General features: G+C 42.9%; 1 protein-coding gene across 1 annotated transcript in view; it reads right to left on the bottom strand.

The window, feature by feature from the left end:
- Positions 1-3,210: 3,210 nt before the first annotated feature.
- Positions 3,211-18,162, bottom strand: part of CD81 (CD81 molecule) — a 79,242-nt gene continuing 64,290 nt past the window's right edge. Inside the window, exons 5-8 of the mRNA XM_073604710.1 lie at positions 14,341-14,451; positions 11,805-11,882; positions 8,071-8,154; positions 3,211-3,847 (exon numbers count right to left, since the gene is read on the bottom strand). Coding sequence (XP_073460811.1) covers positions 3,785-3,847; positions 8,071-8,154; positions 11,805-11,882; positions 14,341-14,451 — 336 coding nt within the window. The 3' untranslated portion in view covers positions 3,211-3,784. The remainder of the gene's footprint in view (positions 3,848-8,070; positions 8,155-11,804; positions 11,883-14,340; positions 14,452-18,162) is intronic.

Below are 18,162 nucleotides of genomic sequence, written 5' to 3'. Positions count from 1 at the left end.
GTAAAGCATGCTTGTTATACTCACTGTGGAACCTATGGGGTTAATTCCCCTGTATTGTGTAAAAAGGCTGTTTGTTCCTGTCTTCTCTGATCTTCCCCTTCTTCCACAGTCCCCAATCCATCTAATGATAAGACAGAGCCTTTGGGGTTTACTCTGCACATGCTCAGTTTGGTGTGTATTACAGGAGAGTTTTTTTTTTCTTGGGAGGGTGCATGTGATCAGCACAGGGCCAATCAGCACTGTTCAGACAGAGGGTCAGGGGTTCTGCAGCCTCATAGGACAGTCAGAGGAGAACGAAAACTTCTACAAGCTTTAACCAAACACTGATAGAAGTCACAAGACTGCTATATACAGCTGATGACAAAAGGTATTTAGCCATTTATATTTACTAAAATAATTGCATTTCCATGTTCTGTGTACTGTGGGAGACCAGATATAGTGAATGCAGGGTCCTGGGTTTAGTAACACTTTAAGTCAGAGAAGTTAAAGTCTCAGCATCAATTGCAAGCATTTTCAGAAGCAGATCAGCAATGGCCGTCTTTGTATTTCTCTCATAAATGATGTGCCTTAAAGCGGAACTTCACTCTCTCAATCAACATTTGACTCTTTCTATTCCTCATGCTGCTAGCATTAAAGTGTTACTTAACCCACAACAGTAAAATCAGTCTGTATGTGCAGTAAAGCATGCTTGTTATACTTACTGTGGAACCTAAGGGGTTAATCCTCTGCATTGTGTAAAAAGGCTATTCAATCCTGTCTTCTCTGATCCTCTTCTCCTTCCACTGACTCCAATGTATCTCCTGATATTTACAGAGCCAGGGGACAGGCTACACATGCTCAGTTTGGTGTGGATTGCTAGAGTTTTTTTTTCTTGGGAGAGTGCATGTGATTAGCACAGGGCCAATCAGCACTGTCCAGACAGAGGGTTAGGGGTCCTACATTTTCATAGGACAATCGTGGGAAAATGAAAACTCCTCCTACATTATTTAACCAGACACTCAAAGAAGTCACAAGACTGCTATATACTGCTGATGAAAAAAGGTATATGGCAGTTTATATTTACTAAAATAATTACATTTCTATGTTCTGTGTACTGTGGGAGACCAGATATAGTGAATGCAGGGTCCTGGGTTTAGTAACACTTTAATTCATGGATAGGAAAGTATATCATATTTGCGTGTTTTAAACTTTTTTTTTTTTTTTACATTTCTAAAGTTACTTTCTGGTTTCCATACCTAGGCAGATGGTGTTGTATATCCCAGGAGTCTTCAGTAGGGGAGGAAGGCTTTCTCAGCTAAGCACACCCTCTCCTGTTTGCATGCCTGAGCTAAGGGAGGGTGGATTCCAGGAAGTACAATGCCTTGCAAAAGTATTCACCCCCCTTGGCATTTTTCATGTTTTGTTGCCTCACAACCTGGAACTAACATGGATTGTTTGAGGATTTGCATCATTTAATCTACAGAACATTCCCACAACTTTGAAGATGTTTTTTTTTTTATTGTGAAGCAAACAACAAATAGGATGTGCATAACTATTCACCCCCCTAAAGTCAATACTTTGTAGAGCCACCTTTTGCACCTATCACAGCTCCAAGTCGCTTTGGATAAGTCTCTATGAGCTTGCCACATCTTACCGCTGGGATTTTTGCCCATTCCTCCTAGCAAAACTGCTCCAGCTCCTTTAAGTTAGATGGTTGCTCTTGTGAACAGCAATCTTTAAGTCTGACCACAGATTTTCTATTGGACTGAGGTCTAGGCTTTGACTAGACCATTCCAACACATTTACATGTTTCCCCTTAAAACCACTCAAGTGTTGCTTTAGCAGTGTGTTTGGGGTCATTGTCCTGCTGGAAGGTGAACCTCCATCATAGCCTCAAATCACACACAGAGTGGTACAGGTTTTGCTCAAGAATATTCCTGTATTTAGCACCATCCATCTTTCCCTCAACTCTGACCAGTTTTCCAGTCCTGACTGCTGAAAAACATCCACACAGCATGATGCTGCCACCACCATGTGTCACTGTGGGGATAGTGTTCTTTGGGTGATGTGATGTGTTTGCGCCAGACATAGCGTTTTCTTTGAGGCCACAAAGTTCAGTTTTCTCATCAGACCAGAGCACCTTCCTCCATACATTTTGGGAGTCTCCCACATGCCTTTTCACAAACTCAAAACGTGCCATTTTGTTTTTGCTGAAAGTAATGGCTTTCTTCTGGCCACTCTGCCATAAAGCCCAACTCTATGGAGCGTACAGCTTATTGTCATCCTATGTACAGATACTCCAGTCTCTGCTGTGGAACTCTGCAGCTCCTCCAGGGTTACCTTAGGTCTCTGTGCTCCTCTCTGATTAATGCCCTCCTTGCCCAGTCCGTGAGTTTTGGTGTGCGGCTGTCTCTTGGCAGGTTTGCTGTTGTGCCATGTTCTTTCCATTTGGTTATGATAGATTTGATGGTGCTCCTAGGGATCATCAAATATTTGGGTATTTTTTTTATAACCTAACCCTGACTTGTAATTCTCAACAACATTGTCCCTTACTTGTTTGGAGAGTTCCTTGGTCTTCATAGCACTGTTTGATTAGTGGCACCTCTTGCTTAGGTGTTGCAGCCTCTGGGGCCTTTCAAAAAGGTGTATATATGTAATGACAGATCATGTGACACTTAGATTGCACACAGGTGGACATCATTTCACTAATTATGTGACTTCTGAAGGTAATTGGTTGCACCAGAGCTTTTTACGGGCTTCATAACAAAGGGGGGTGAAAACATGCGCACATGCCAATTATCAGTTTTTTATTTCTGAAAAATAGTTTTATGTATATATTTTTTGAATTTTACTTCACCAACTTAGACTATTGTGTTCTGATCCATCACATATAATTCATATTAAAAAAACATTGAACTAAAGGCTGTAATTTAACAAAATAGGTAAAAAGCCAAGGGGGGGGGAATACTTTTGCCCTTTCTCAAGATGGCCACGGCCAGAAATCTTAGTGGGGTGTTTTTCAAAGTGACTTCTCAACAAAGTAAAGCATGGAGACATGGATGGATGGGGGAGTTTGCTTTGAATATTAAGAATGAATTAAATAGCATTTTGCTTTGTGATGCTCAGATATGGAAAGGTGGTGTGTGTCCACTAAAAGTGTCTGGCTGCCATATGACTTTATCTACACACGCGACACATTTCCTAAAAACGCAAATAAGCAGAGTAAACACATTTGGTGTTGGGGTGAAAAAAGCCCCTGTAAAGAATTTTAATGAGAATCTTTATACATGTTTATATATATTTTTATTTTTCTAATGGCAGATTGTGGGGGGATCGTGCAGGGCAGGGGGGGGGGAGCTGTTGGGGTTGGTCCTTGCCCCCCAATAGCAGGATCACAATATATTTTACACAGGGGTGGCCTGAGTTGGGAACTGGCAGCAATAAGGCACTAATATGCCCAAAAGTTGACACATTAGTCACTGCACATGGCAGGTAAGTGAACTCCACAGGACCCTTTATATGTGGCAGTGACAGTATGACATGGTGTCACACAAAGGCAGTACTAGGAGTGAAAGTCCCACAAACAAAGCAAGTACATTCTACAGGGTCAGAACTTCAGGAGTGCCTTGTTGCTGCAATTTCCTGGGTGGATAGAAGCAAACTTTAGTGTTTGTTCTGAGTTTGTAAACCTCAGCACAGGCTCCATCAGAGCAGGTAACACGTGTTAATAAAAAGACATGAATGGGGATGGGAGGAAGGGAATAGAAGATGTGCAATTATTTACACAATGTAGAAAGCACATTCTTTAGTACACAGAGTAGATCCGAATTCCACAGCAAAGAACCATACTGAAGATCATCTCAATAATCTAAAGAGAATGGAAATAAGACAATTAATTAGAGAAAAACAAAAAGGAAATAAAAATTCAGCATAAACACTAGAAATACACTATATTACCAAAAGTATTGGGACGCCTGCCTTTATGCACATGAACTTTAATGGCACCCCAGTCTTAGTCCGTAGGGTTCAATATTGAGTTGGCCCACCCTTTGCAGCTATAACAGCTTCAACTCTTCTGGGAAGGCCATCCACAAGGTTTAGGAGTGTGTCTATGGGAATGTTTGACCATTCTTCCAGAAGCGCATTTGTGAGGTCAGGCACTGATGTTGGAGATGAGGCCTGGCTCACAGTCTCCGCTCTAATTCATCCCAAGGCTATTCTATCAGGTTGAGGTGCAGGCCAGTCAAGTTCCTCCACCCCAAACTCGCTCATCCATGTCTTTATGGAGCTTGCTTTGTGCACTGGTCCAAATTACTTCGTGGAGGGGGGATTATGGTGTGGGGTTGATTTTCAGGGGTTGGGCTTGGCCCCTTAGTTCCAGTGAAGGAAACTCTTAAGGTGTCAGCATACCAAGACATTTTGGACAATTTCATGCTCTCAACTTTGTGGAAACCGTTTGGGGATGGCCCCTTCCTGTTCCAACATTAATTGGCACCAGTGCACAAAGCAAGGTCCAATAGACATGGATGAGTGAGTTTGGGGTGGAGGAACTTGACTGGCCTGCACAGAGTCCTGACCTCAACCCAAAAGAACACCTTTGGGATGCATTAGAGCGGAGACTGAGAACCAGGTCTTCTTGTCCAACATCAGTGCCTGACCTCACAAATCCGCTTCTGGAAGAATGATCAAACATTCCCATAGACACACTCCTAAACCTTGTGGACAGCGTTCCCAAAAAAGTTGAAGCAGTTATAGCTGCAAAGGGTGGGCCAACTCAATATTGAACCCTACAGAATAAGACTGGGATGCTATTAAAGTTCATGTGCGTGTAAAGGCAGGTGTCCCAATACTTTTGGTAATATAGTGTATATCATGTAGTAGAACAGCAGGGAACTCTTGTTGGAAGGTTCCCTTTATTAAAATGAACCTCTAATTTGCCCACAGATTCAATGTTTACCCCAACTTAGCTGCTTACATCTGGGTGCTAAGGAGGTACCTTTGTGGGTGTGTTCCCATGGCTGGCTGTGTGCATCCATAGACACACATAGCACTGGTAAGCCACACCCCCGCTCACTCCCCACAGGACTGTGACAGCAGACAGGAGCCTATGGCTCTGCTGCCTTCAGTTTCTCCTATGAAAGCAGAAAGGGGAGCGGTGCTGGAGTCGGAGATGGTGCTGGAACAGTGACATACAGCTAGGTCATTTTAGGGCTGGTCTATGTTTTTAGGGATGGGGGAAAAGTAGGGGTGTTCTTTATTACCACCCACCTTCACCATATGACAGCACCTGGTAAATTACTGTTCAGGAACCCAGAACTCCATTGTGGGAGACAGTCACATGGTACCCCATTGTCGGAAGTACTGCAATTCATCCGATAAATGGGACAGCAAACGGAAGGCAGTTATAAAAAAAGTATATTAAGAGAATCTGTTAGCTTGTCCTCAATGTACAAAGTAAAGCTGTATTTTAAAAACGTCCAATATCTATAATCCAATAATTATCGGGGCCTCAGCCTTTTTATTTATTAAATGAATTGCCTCCTCATTGTTGTTCCCCACTGCTGCCTATGGATGACTACTTATTTCCCAGTGTCACCTATGGTTATTACTCCACAGGTATTCCATGTTGGAATGTAAAGCCCCATATACGGGCCGAAATCAGCTCTTACAGTAGAAACCTGACAACTTTGGGCCCATGTGTACAGCTGCTTGTCTGACAGAAACCGATCTCACAACTGGCTTCTGCTGAACGAGCATGCTGTTAAACCAGCAACCGATCAGCATCGTTCAAACTTACCGATGTGTTCTGGCAGAACACAGTAACACAGCGGAGAGATCGCTGTACTAACATTGCATAGTTAGTACAGCGACCTCATTTTTTCCCCCGTTCAGGCTTGGCATTGGCAATTAGTGGATTGGCATTAGTGTAGTGCATGGCGGCTGTGACCTCCTAATTTGGTCACTAGGTGGCTCCCCTATTCTTATTGAACTTGTTCTCATTTTTTCCCACTTTTAATAAAACATGTATCTGCAAATTGCAATGCTCTGTTATGTTTTCTGAATTTAACAGACTGGGAAAAAAAAACCATGAAATGTTGGATGTGTAAAACCCTGAACACCCTCTGCCAGTTAATCCACTAGTGTCATTCTGGCTCTGGATCATAGAACCTAACTGACTCCTTAAGCTTTGGTTCAAGTCAGGTGAAGATGGAGATTAACACATTGTTGGGCCATTGAAACCTCTCAGTGTGTTTTGTTTACAGTCAACAACCTTGGACTTCTCAACAGCACTTCATTATGTCAAAATAACAATATTTTTTTCTTACAAAGCATGGGACGCTGTAAAAAATATTTACAGGCTTGCAATTAATATATATATATATATATATATTGAGAAATACCATAGAAAGTGGTAATAAAGAAAAGTAGGTGCACCAATGACAAGTCTGCTTAAAGGTGTTGTAACCCTTGAGATTTTTCACCCTGATGCATTCTATGCATTAAGGTGGAAAACCTTCTGTGCTGCAGCTCCCCCCTTTATCTTACCTGAACCTGATTGTTCCAGCGACAAGCCCAGCAGCTCCAGCCGCTGTCTCGGGTCCTCATTGGATAGTCTGATAGCAGCAGGATCCATTGGCTCCCGCTGCTGCCAATCAAATCCAGTGACATGGGGGGCAGGGCCAAGTCCTGCTGTCTCTGTGAATGGGCGCAGCAGCAGGACTTGGGAGCGTGCCCGCACAAGTGCCCCCATGGAAAGCGGCTCTCCGTGGGGGCACTCGATGAAGAGAAGGAGCCAGGAATGCAGCTGGGGGACCCCAGAAAAGGAGGATTGGGGCCGCTCTGTGAAAAACCCTTGCACAGAGGAGAAAAGTATGACATGTTGGTTATTTTGAAAAAAATAGTCTAGGTATGATTTTTATTGCATACTTACATTGGTCCTGCTTGGAATAATGTAAGTATGAGCATTCCATACCTCTGGGACCACTGTGTAAGCAGGAAATCACTGTAGTAGTTGGCACTACTACAGTGATCGCCACGTTCTTCCGTGATCTGTGCCGAGCAGCTTCCTTTCTGCATGGCAAGCGTAGAAGTTCGCTCCTGCCATTTACAGAACGCCTTGTATTTTTTTAAAGAATGCGAGACATTTGCTGATTGGATGAGGTGCAATGGACATCACAATCTCCATCTCATCCAATCAGAGAACGCCTTGGGTTCACTGAAAACATAGCAGGCATTCTGTTAATGGCAGCAGTGCGGATTCTGCAAAGACAATGTAGAAAGGAGGCTACTTGGCACAGGACCCAGAAGATTGTGGTGATCACTGTAGTAGAGTCAACTACAGTAATGTCCACTTCCACGGGTATGGAATATGTAAACTTGCTTTAGTCCAAGCTGGACCAATGCAACTGTACAAAAAATCATGCCTAGACTTCAGCTTTAAAGAGCAAGTCCAGCCTGCAAAAAAATAAAAATCTAAGTCAGCAGGTACAAATACTGTAGCTGCTGACTTTTAATATAAGGACACTTACCTGTCCAGGTATCCCGCAATGTCAGCACCCCTAGCTGATTCGTCAATTGGCTTTGGCTGCAGACGCCGGCATCTTCACTAAGGGAAACAGAAAGTGAGTCCTTGTGGCTACACAGCCTGTTTCCTACTGCGCATGCGCGAGTTGCTCTGCGCTTTCTGAATGGTCCTGCTGTCTTCTGGGACCCGTGTGTCTCCCAGAAAGCAGTGGGGGGGCTGGAAATTTTGAAGATCGCCGCGATCACCGTGCGACGATCCTACCCGGAAGTAGGAGCGGGTACCTGGTTTTGGGGAGGGTGCGAACAAGCCGAGCTTCCCCTTTTGGGGAAGGATGGGGGTAATGTCCAAGAAAGCTTTAGCTCAAGTTATTCCTTGCCATATATGCCAGTTTGGGTTCTCCCTTATATTACAGTAGTAAGTGCCTTGATGAAATGTGTGGTTTTCTTGTATATTTGTAATGAATGCAAATTGAAACTTTTTTTATTGAAATATTAGACACGGGTTTTATTAGGATGCTTTCAATGCTGAGTAGATTCTAATGTAGACAACAAAATCTGTAATCTTACCATGATGACAGCCACCACTGCAGCTGCAATCCCAACCACGTGCAGCTTAGACTTAAACAGTTCATCGATTTTCTCGTGGCAATTCTAAAACAAAGAAAAAAGATTGAGAAAATGTAAAGCAACTTGTTCTGCATCAGGTTCTATGTATTACAAGACAGATCAACAAACCAATTCCTTCAAAGAAGTGTTTACTCTGATATAAAATCAGTATATATTAAGGATTGCCCATAATGGATGTGCTGTTACTGCACTTGATACGTTTTGTATGTTCCTGTGTTCCCCCTCCTGTTTTGGTGCTAGTTGGTACAGTATTTACCTAGATACTTCCTACCTTTCTCTGATGCTCAGTTAGTTTCAGTTTCCAAGCAGAGCTAGACTTAGGAAATACATTCTCTTCTTACACTTCAAAAGGCTGAAAAAATACCCTCTGTTCTCTAAAATTCTGCTGTTACAAACAAGCAGGCAGGCTCTTTATTGCAGAAGAGACATGCAATATTGATTCTGCTATAAAATACAACTACTGGTCATCTCGCTGTCTTCTCCAGCATGTACACTGAGCTGCACATGTGCAACTCAGCTTACATCACCAGCACGGTCCCTGTGTCAGGATGACTGACTCCTGTGCATGCGCAGGTGTGACGTCATTCCATGCCAGCCAATGGTGATGGCTGAAAACTGGCACCCAGGAGAATAGGCTGGCACTAACAAGAGACAGGGGCAGCTGGAGAAAAGGTAAGTGTAGCTCCACTTTAAGTAAACCTGTTAAGTCCAATGTTTGTGTCTTACTGTGGAGTTAAAGCATTTGTTACCTCAACATTTAATATTCCTGATATGTGCCTGTTGTTCCATGTGCTCGAATGACAAAGTCTCCTGTTCTCTTTGTATTGCTTCCTTTATGTGAAGTCATTGGTGTTCTTGCCAGTCCCTCTGCTTTCCTAATAAAAACTGACCACACTAAGCAGGAGAACATAGCGTGGTCAGTTCTCTAGCTATGCTGGGAACTCAGCCTGCTCTCCTGCAATGATCAGACACTCCCCCCGCCGCACAGCCATTCACTGGGAAGCTCAGTGTGCTGCTGCTTCTCCTCCCCCAGCTCTTATGCAGCTGAGAACAGAGGGAATGTGATCACTTATAAAAAAGGGAAAAAAGGTATTTATAATGTTTTTTTATATCTATACATAAAATGTTTTGCCTTTCATTTCTATTTTAAACTGAATGGGTTGTTTTACAAGGTGATCATTTACAATCACTTTAAAGTAGATGTAAACCCTCACATATACCCAGCAAAGTGAACAGCCTCAGATGATACACAGAGATGAAACAAATCTCCCTACATAAGTTTTGCAAGTATATCTGTTGTCTTCAGCTTTATATACTGTTTAGAAAGTGCACGTCTTGTTAGAATTTTCTCTTCCTGATTCACCTGTGGGTGTGGATTCATGCCATACACTGTGAGATGGCTGATTGGAAGAAAGACACACACCCCCCTCCACATAGGCAGAGACTTGCAGAGCTGTGCTGTGAATAGACCAGATCTCTGCTAATCTATTTATAGCACCCACCCTGACACAAAATTCAGCCTGGTTTTATCACAGTTGACAGAGAACTTGTCAGAAGTTATCATGCTGATAACAGGAGAACGCAATGCATAGGGTGCATTAATGTGAAAAAACACGTAGGTTTACAACCCCTTTAAGAATCCTAGAGAGTGCCTTTTTGGCTTCCTGAAGGCTATAGGAACTAAATAAACCACTCTGGCTGAAAGGACACCTGTCAAATATAAGTGAAATAAGAAAGGCTGCTATTGCTAATCCTAAAAATGTTAGTTGTCTGGATGTCATGTCCCTTGCTTTATCCTCACTACTTTTCTCTGACTTCATTTGCTTTGTCCCATATTCTGCGCCTCCGTCCTAGAAGTACTAAAGACTACTCAGCCAACATTTTAGGATACAGAGTGAAAAATGTCAGTCTCTGTATTTATCTTAGGACAGGTGTACTTTTAGGCCGGGTTCACACTTATGTGAAGAATTGGATGCGGGTTTCCCAGAACAGGAGACTGTGAGCGGCTCACAATGGAGTCTGTTAACACACCTCTGAGGCAGCCGCGCTCCGCATTTGGAAAGGGTCCTGTGCGTCTTTGGTTTAGATTTAGGTGCGAATTCAGGCAAAAATTCGGACCTGACTCACACCTGAATCAGTGAACAGGGATGTACCGGTCCCCCTGCTGTGAGCCACGGCTGCAGCATGTGTGAACCCAGCCTAAGGGCTCATTCACACGAGTGGTGTGTTCTAAAGAGCAATCCGCCATTGATCACTTTTTAAATGGCATTTGACAGGCGGTCAGGAGGTGATATGTTGCTGCAATTTATATGCATTGCACACAGTTGCAGCTTAGCCCTATAAAAGTGCATCAGTTGCATTTGGAAACAGTACCACCCACTTTATGTTTTGCCACAGTTACAAAGCACAGCATTGCAGCTGCAGCGTGTGTACAGCCATGAGTGGCTGCATGTTAATGTAAACAGCATGGATGGACAAATCTCTCCTGCTGGCAATTGCTCTAGATGCAGCTGTTGTTCAGCCAACAATTTTCCACCAGGTTCCTTTTCGATTTCAGACTGAAGACTGTCGGGTGGAAGGATGCTGACAGGGCCACCCACTGTTTGAATGTTGGCTGGTTTATCAGGAGCTGGTTGAAATTGGTTCAGTGTATGGCTGTCTTATGTCCCCTTTCACATGAAGTCAGTTTTTCAGGCAGACCCGACTGGAGCCTCCAATCACCCCTATGGATTGGTGGGTGTGGACCTCTGTCTGTTTACACCCGCCTACCTCCTATCCGATCTGGTCCGCTAAAGAAAAACAAAAGGGGATCTGTCCCCCACTGTCTAGGTGGATCGGATTGGAGGGCAATCCGTTTACACCCAGCCAACCATAGAGCAGAGCGGCCTGTGTCTGCTCTAATCAGCATGGGATCAGCAGACAGATCCCCTGCTGATCCAAACGGAGTCCACTGCATGTGCCTAATGCCCCTTTTACACAGGGTGGACTCCGTCAAGCAGATCAGCCCGCTCAGTGGGAGATCTGTCCGCTGAGCAGGCGGATGACAGGTCAGTGTCCGCTCTGACACGTACACAGCCCACTGTTCTCTATAGGGGGGGCAGATGGAGCCGGACTGTCTATCTATTTCCATCCAACTATCATCCAACCTGATCCACTAGACGGATGTCATTCCCATCCTTCTGTTTTTGGTGGACCGGATTGGACGCAGACGGGCCTCCCCATAGAGAACATTGGGTGGTCCAATCGGGTCTGCCTGAAAAACAGACAGTCCAATCAGTCCCCTCGTGTGAAAGAGGACTAAAGGTGTGTGAACTTCGAGGACAACATATGACCCAAGTGTTCTATTCCAAATTCGATGACAACTCTGCAACGACTCAAACATTCTGTGATAAATACATTTCCAAAAGAGACAAGTAAACAAACCACTTAAAATCAGACCTGTGTATAAACTACTGTAAAGGAAACTTGCAATTTAGCTGTTGACCATAGCAACCAATACGATTCAAGCTGTCATTGTATTAGTGCAGGAAAAAAATGAAGGTAAACATCATACTCAGTACTATGTGATCAGTTTTATTGATAAAACACACTGTGGTCAAACAGACGTTCATTAATTACATACACTTTCCATCACAAATACCAAGTACTGTCACAACACTGTTCTGTATACTCACCACGTTTTTTACTCCCTCCGGACACAGACTGTCACCCCCAATTATTAGTAGATTCAGCTCATCTGAACAGCACTGCAGCTAAAAGATGAAAAATAACAGAAAGATTGACAGTTAGTTAAAATTTACCCCAAAATAACAAGATAAAATGATGATATCGACAAACATTAGCATAGAACACACACAAGACTCTGAATATTAATGCAAACACTTACTGGGACACCCATTGTTAGTCTGCAGTTGTTCTTAGATTCCAAAATCAAAAGGTAATAACACCAAGACAATTTATTCTTAATAAACTCCAATAAAAAAAATCTGATCACTGCAAGTCATTGTTTCATTGTGGTTCTCTGTATAAAGCCCCAGCCTTTAGACTGAACATCCCTAACACGGAGTACTGTGTTTAAATGTTTGCTTTTTGAGTATTTGTTCAAAACAAATAAGGAAAACAGAATGTAGAAAGGGGGAAGGGAATATGCATATCAGGGGTTTTAAACAAAAAATGATACATGTTGCCACTAGAAGGAGCTAAGTATTATAGGAAATTCCTATGATACTTTGCTCCATCTAGTGGACAAATGCGATAAAGTGCTATGACTTTTAACATATAGTTACCAAATATGGTATTTTCCATTAAAGTGGTTGTAAACCCTTTACAACCACTTTTTACTACAGATAAGTCTATAATAAGGCTTACCTGTAGCTACCCAGGATATCTCCTAAATCTGCACAGCTTAGGAGATATCCCCTGTATCAGCATGTGCCGACGTCATCGGCACATGCGCACCGAAGCAACGGCACGTTCGTGCCGTTGCTTCAGCCAGTATGCCGTTACTGGCGGCATGACGTCATGTGGAGTGACGTCATCGCGGCTCGGGCCAATCACAGCTCCGGAGCCTGCAATACCCGGAAGTAACTCCGGGAGCGATGTCACCGGCCAGAGCGGTGTACGAGGACCGCTGTGGGGGCTTCGATCTAAGGTAGGTAATTCATAGTGCGGTAGTATGCATAGCACTTGAACCTGAAGTGATGGCTTTTTTTCCTGCCTCCAAACACTCCTGCTTATTAATGCCTGTAAATGCCTATGTATGCATGGACACACGGGCTAACATAGAGGGGAGTTTAGACGCAGAAAAAAAAAAAACGCCCTTATGCCGCGTACACACGACCGGACTTTTCAGCATCAAAGGTCCGATGGAACGAATCCGTCAGACAATTCGATCGTGTGTGGGCTTCATCGGACCTTTTCTGTCTAAAAATCTGACAGACTTTAGAAATAGAACATGTTTCAAATCTTTCCGACGGACTCGACGCCTATCGAAAAATCCGTTCATCTGTATGCTAGTCCGACGGACCGAAAACGACACAAGGGCAGCTACTGGCTACTGGCTATGAACTTCCTTATTCTAGTCCGGTCGTATGTCATTGCGTTCGAATCAGTCGGACTTTGGTGTAATCGTGTGTAGGCAAGTCTGTTTCGTTGGAACTCCATCAAAAAGTCCCTCGTAGTTCAGTCCATCGAAAAGTCCGGTCGTGTGTACACGGCATTAAAAGCAGTTTTTGATGCACAGGGTGAATGAGGCCTTAAAATAAATGACTTACAAAAGAACACAGGATATAACTTAATATTTCTTTTTCTTGCCCCAGAACGAATGTACATGCACTTTAATCAACCCCCAAGTGTAAGTTTATATATTTCTAACAGAACTAACAGCACAAAACATTATACACTCAATGGGGGTTATTTACTAAAGGAAAATCCACTTTGCACTGCAAGTGCACTTGAAAGTGCACTGAAAAAGCACTTGGAAGTAAAGTCACTGTAGATCCAAGGGGGACATGCAAGGAAAATAAAAAACAGCATTTTAGCTTGCACATGATTGGATGATAAATATCAGCAGAGCTTCCACTCATTTCAGATCTACCCTTTAGATTTAGAGCAACTGCACTTCCAAGTGCACTTGCAGTGCAAAGTGGATTTGCCTTTTGTAAATAACCCCCAATGATTCTAAAGCAAAAAGACTTGTGAATTACAACACATTGTGGTTTAATTACAAAAGGCAAATACACTTTGCACTACAAGCGCACTGCAAGTACACTTGAAAGTGCACTTGGAAGTGCAGTCGCTGTAGATCTGAGGGGGACATGCAAGGAAAATAAAAAACAGAATTGTTGCTTGTACATGATTGGATGTTAAAATCAGCAGAGCTTCCACTCATTTCAGATCTTCCCCTCAGATCTAAAGCGACTGCACTTCTAAGTGCCCTTGTAGTGCAAAGTGGATTTGCCTTTAGTAAATAAACCCCCCTGTCTGTCTCAGTGTGGATAGGCTGGGAGCAGAAGATTTGGCTGACAGTTAGTGAGGAGACATCCTCTGTATTAATTAAGGGATGTGGGAATTTCAGACTGTTGGGCTATACTGCCGACAGTCCATGAATTTCTGTGTACTCTTAACTCTTTGTGGGCTCTAGACTGTGGCCATATCTCTCAGTACAATAAACCCATTACTGTAGCACATGTTCCATCAAGTATGCCTTACCGTCTCATGAAAGGCTTTGACCACAGGTCTAGCCTTTTCTTTCTCTTCTTTCTTGCCATTCTTCGCTTGCTCGTAAGCTTCATCATAGAACTGTTTTATCTCCTTCGACACCTGAAGAGGAGAAAATTCTGAATTTATATCTGCAACACCACATAACTTAATTATAGAAAAGTGTTTTCTACTGTTTCTGCAAGTCTGCATTGCCCAAAACCAACCAGATTCTCCCTCTCCATCCCCCAGTGCAGTACGGCAGAGTGAAAAGAAAAATCGAAGTTAACTAGGGGCAACTGGACTATCACTAGACAGTCACTCTTGAGTACCTGACATGGTGACCCACCCAGCGCCTGATTACAGCTTAACATTGAAAATCTCCCCAATATGAACAGAGCAGGAATAAACTATCACAGAGAGACTGCTTCTCTTCCTGGTTATTTGTTGCTTAAACTACTACTTTATTATTATATTATTATTATACAGGATTTATATAGTACCAACAGTTTAAGCAGAGCTTTAGGCTGGGTTCACACTAGTGCGAATTGGATGAGGGTTTCCCCGTATCCAATTCGCATGTCAGGAGATTGTGACTGGTTCTCAATGGAGCCGGTTCACACATTTCCGGAGCGGCTGCGGAGCGGATTGCACAGGAGTCCTGTGCGTCTTCTGGTCCGTTTCAGGCACAAATTCGGGCCTGATTCGTCCCTAAAACTGAACAGGGATACACCGGACTCCTGCTGTCAGCCGCATCCATCTGCAGTGTGAGCCTAGCCTTACAATATAAGGGGAGACTATACAGCAACAATACAATTCAATACAAGAGGGTAAGGAGGGCCCTGCTCCTGTGAGCTTACAATCTAATAGGGAGGGGCTGGTGGAACAAAGGCCCCTTTCACACGAGCTGTCACACGGCCTGTCTGTCAGTTTTTTGGGCGGACCTGATCGGACCCTTGGACACATGTCTGCTGACACCCGCTGCCATCCGATCCTGTCTGCCAATAACAGATGGGTGGTGGTCCTATTCACCATCGGTCTGGTGGATCGGATGGAAACGGACAGGCAGTCTGATTGTCCCATAGAGGAGAGCAGGACTGTGTCCGTGTCTGCTCTGCATAGTGGAGCAGACACAGACTTGCCATCCACCTGCTCAGCGGAGATCCATGGAGAGATCCCCCGCTGAGTAAGCGGATTCTGCTTAGCGGAGGCGCCAGTGTGAAGGGGGCCAAAAGGTAATAACTGTGAGGGATGAACTGATGGAAGAAATAGAAGATTCGGTTATTAGCTGAAGTGCAACTATACAGTACAAACGTGATAGATTGTGTTATATATAACACAATATTTAATTATGTCATATTTGACTAAACGATCGTCGGAACACTACACACACACGTTCTGCACATTATATATTTGCCTTGGAGTTTTTGTACTGCAAGTCCTGTCTTTTAATAAAACGTCTTGAGAAGACCTTCTATACTATTGGAGCCTTTTTATCTTTTTTATATTATCCTGCTGTTCACATCATTGGGATTCGAGTGGATGTCCATGGATCCTTCTGGAGAGGAATGCTGAGGTCTTCCATCGGCGAATCTTGGATTTCACTAAAAGCGCTGTTTGACCCCCCCTGAATAAGGGAGGTCGCAGGCTTTCTGGTAAGCCTTTTATCTTAATGAGGTAACGGGAAACACGGTGATGAGCACTCAATCTACGTTATATGCTGCACTGTGAAGTCACATATTGGATTTCAGCAATTTATGAACAATTTCTTTCATCTATATCGTTTTGCACTTTCATGTGTTTTTTATACGACTTTGGTTTCCTTCTGCATTGTCGCGTGGGACTGCGCTAAATTAAATATTTTTGTTGTATATAACACAATCTATCACATTTGCACTGTCTACTCTATTGCAAATTACAGCATACACAAGGCAGATAAATACACAGTGGGGGAGAGAGAGAATTTGATGCGTTTTGCACGCTCAGCACTTAAATAAGCATAAATATAATTAAACGCATGAAACGCGTCAACCTCTCCCTTACTATGTAGTTTTCTACCTTGTACAACCCCTGGCAAAAATTATGGAATCACCAGTCCCTGAGGATGTTCCTTCAGTTGTTTATTGTTGTAGAAAAAAAAGCAGATCACAGACATGGCCAAAAACTAAAGGCATTTCAAATGGCAACTTTCTGGCTTTAAGAAACACTAAAAGAAATAAAGAAAAATAATTGTGGTGGCCAGTAACAGTTAGATTTATAGAACAAGCACAGGGAATAAATTATGGAATCACTCAACTCTGAGGAAAAAATTATGGAATCATGAAAAACAAACAAACAAAATAACACTCCAACACGTCACTAGTACTTTGTTGCACCACCTCTGGCTTTTATAACTGCTTGCAGTCTCTGAGGCATTGACTTAATGAGTGATAAACAGTACTCTTCATCAATCTGGCTCCAGCCTTCTCTGATTGCTGTTGCCAAATCATCTTTGCAGGTTGGAGCCTTGTCATGGACCATTTTCTTTAACTTCCACCACAGATTTTCAATTGGATTGAGATCCGGACTGTTTGCAGGCCATGACATTGACCTTATGTGTCTTTCTTCAAGAAATGTTTTCACAGTTTTTGCTCTATGACAAGATGCATTATCATCTTGATAAATGATTTCATCATCCCCAAACATCCTTTCAATAGATGAGATAAGAAAAGTGTCCAAAATTTCAATGTAAACCTGTGCATTTATTGAAGATTTAACGACAGCCATCTCCTCAGTGCCTTTACCTGACATGCAGCCCCATATCATAATTGACTGTGGAAATTTGCATGTTTTCTTCAGACAGCCGTCTGCATAAATCTCATTGGAACGGCTCCAAACAAAAGTTCCAGCATCATCACCTTGCCCAATGCAGATTCGAGATTCATCACTGAATATGACTTTCATCCAATCATCCACAGTCCACGACTGCCTTTCCTTAGCCCATTGTAACCTTGTTTTTTTGTGTTTAGGTGTTAGAGATGGCTTTCTTTTAGCTTTTCTGTATGTAAATCCCATTTCCTTTAGGCGGTTTCTTACAGTTCGGTCACAGATGTTGACTCCAGTTTCCTCCCATTTGTTCCTCATTTGTTTTGTTGTACATTTTCTGTTTTCAAGGCATATTGCTTTAAGTTTTCTGTCTTGACGCTTTGATGTCTTTCTTGGTCTACCAGTATGCTTGCCTTTAACCACCTTCCCATGTTGTTTGTATTTGGTCCATGTTTTAGACACAGCCGACTGTGAACAACCAACATCTTGTGCAACACTGCGTGATGATTTACCCTCTTTACCTACATACTAACAAGCAGATTTAATCTGATCAGGTGTTAGTGTTTGTAATGAAAATTTACAGGGTGATTCCATAATTTTTTCCTCAGAATTGAGTGATTCCATAATTTATTCCCTGTGCTTGTTCTATAAATCTAACTGTTACTGGCCACCACAATTATTTTTCTTGATTTCTTTTAGTGTTTCTTAAAGCCAGAAAGTTGCCATTTGAAATGCCTTTAGTTTTTGGCCATGTCTGTGATCTGCTTTTTTTCTACAACAATAAACAACTGAAGGAACATCCTCAGGGACTGGTGATTCCATAATTTTTGCCAGGGGTTGTATATGGCGTAGTTTGCAATAAGGTGGATAATTGCGGCTGTCCGGATGTCTTTCCTATTTTAAAAGCATCCTATGAGCTGGGTAGGATGGTGGAAGGTGTGTGCAGAGGGGACCAACCTGGATTAGCGTTCCTTTGTTTAAAAATTGACTCAGCTAAGGGCCACCGCAAAATGACTTCTGACTGGTTGC

Source organism: Aquarana catesbeiana, linkage group LG11 (assembly GCF_042186555.1).
Source record: "Aquarana catesbeiana isolate 2022-GZ linkage group LG11, ASM4218655v1, whole genome shotgun sequence".
Lineage (NCBI taxonomy): Eukaryota > Metazoa > Chordata > Amphibia > Anura > Ranidae > Aquarana > Aquarana catesbeiana.
The sequence above is the reverse complement of the archived record's forward strand: the minus strand, read 5'-3'. Positions and strand labels throughout refer to the sequence as shown.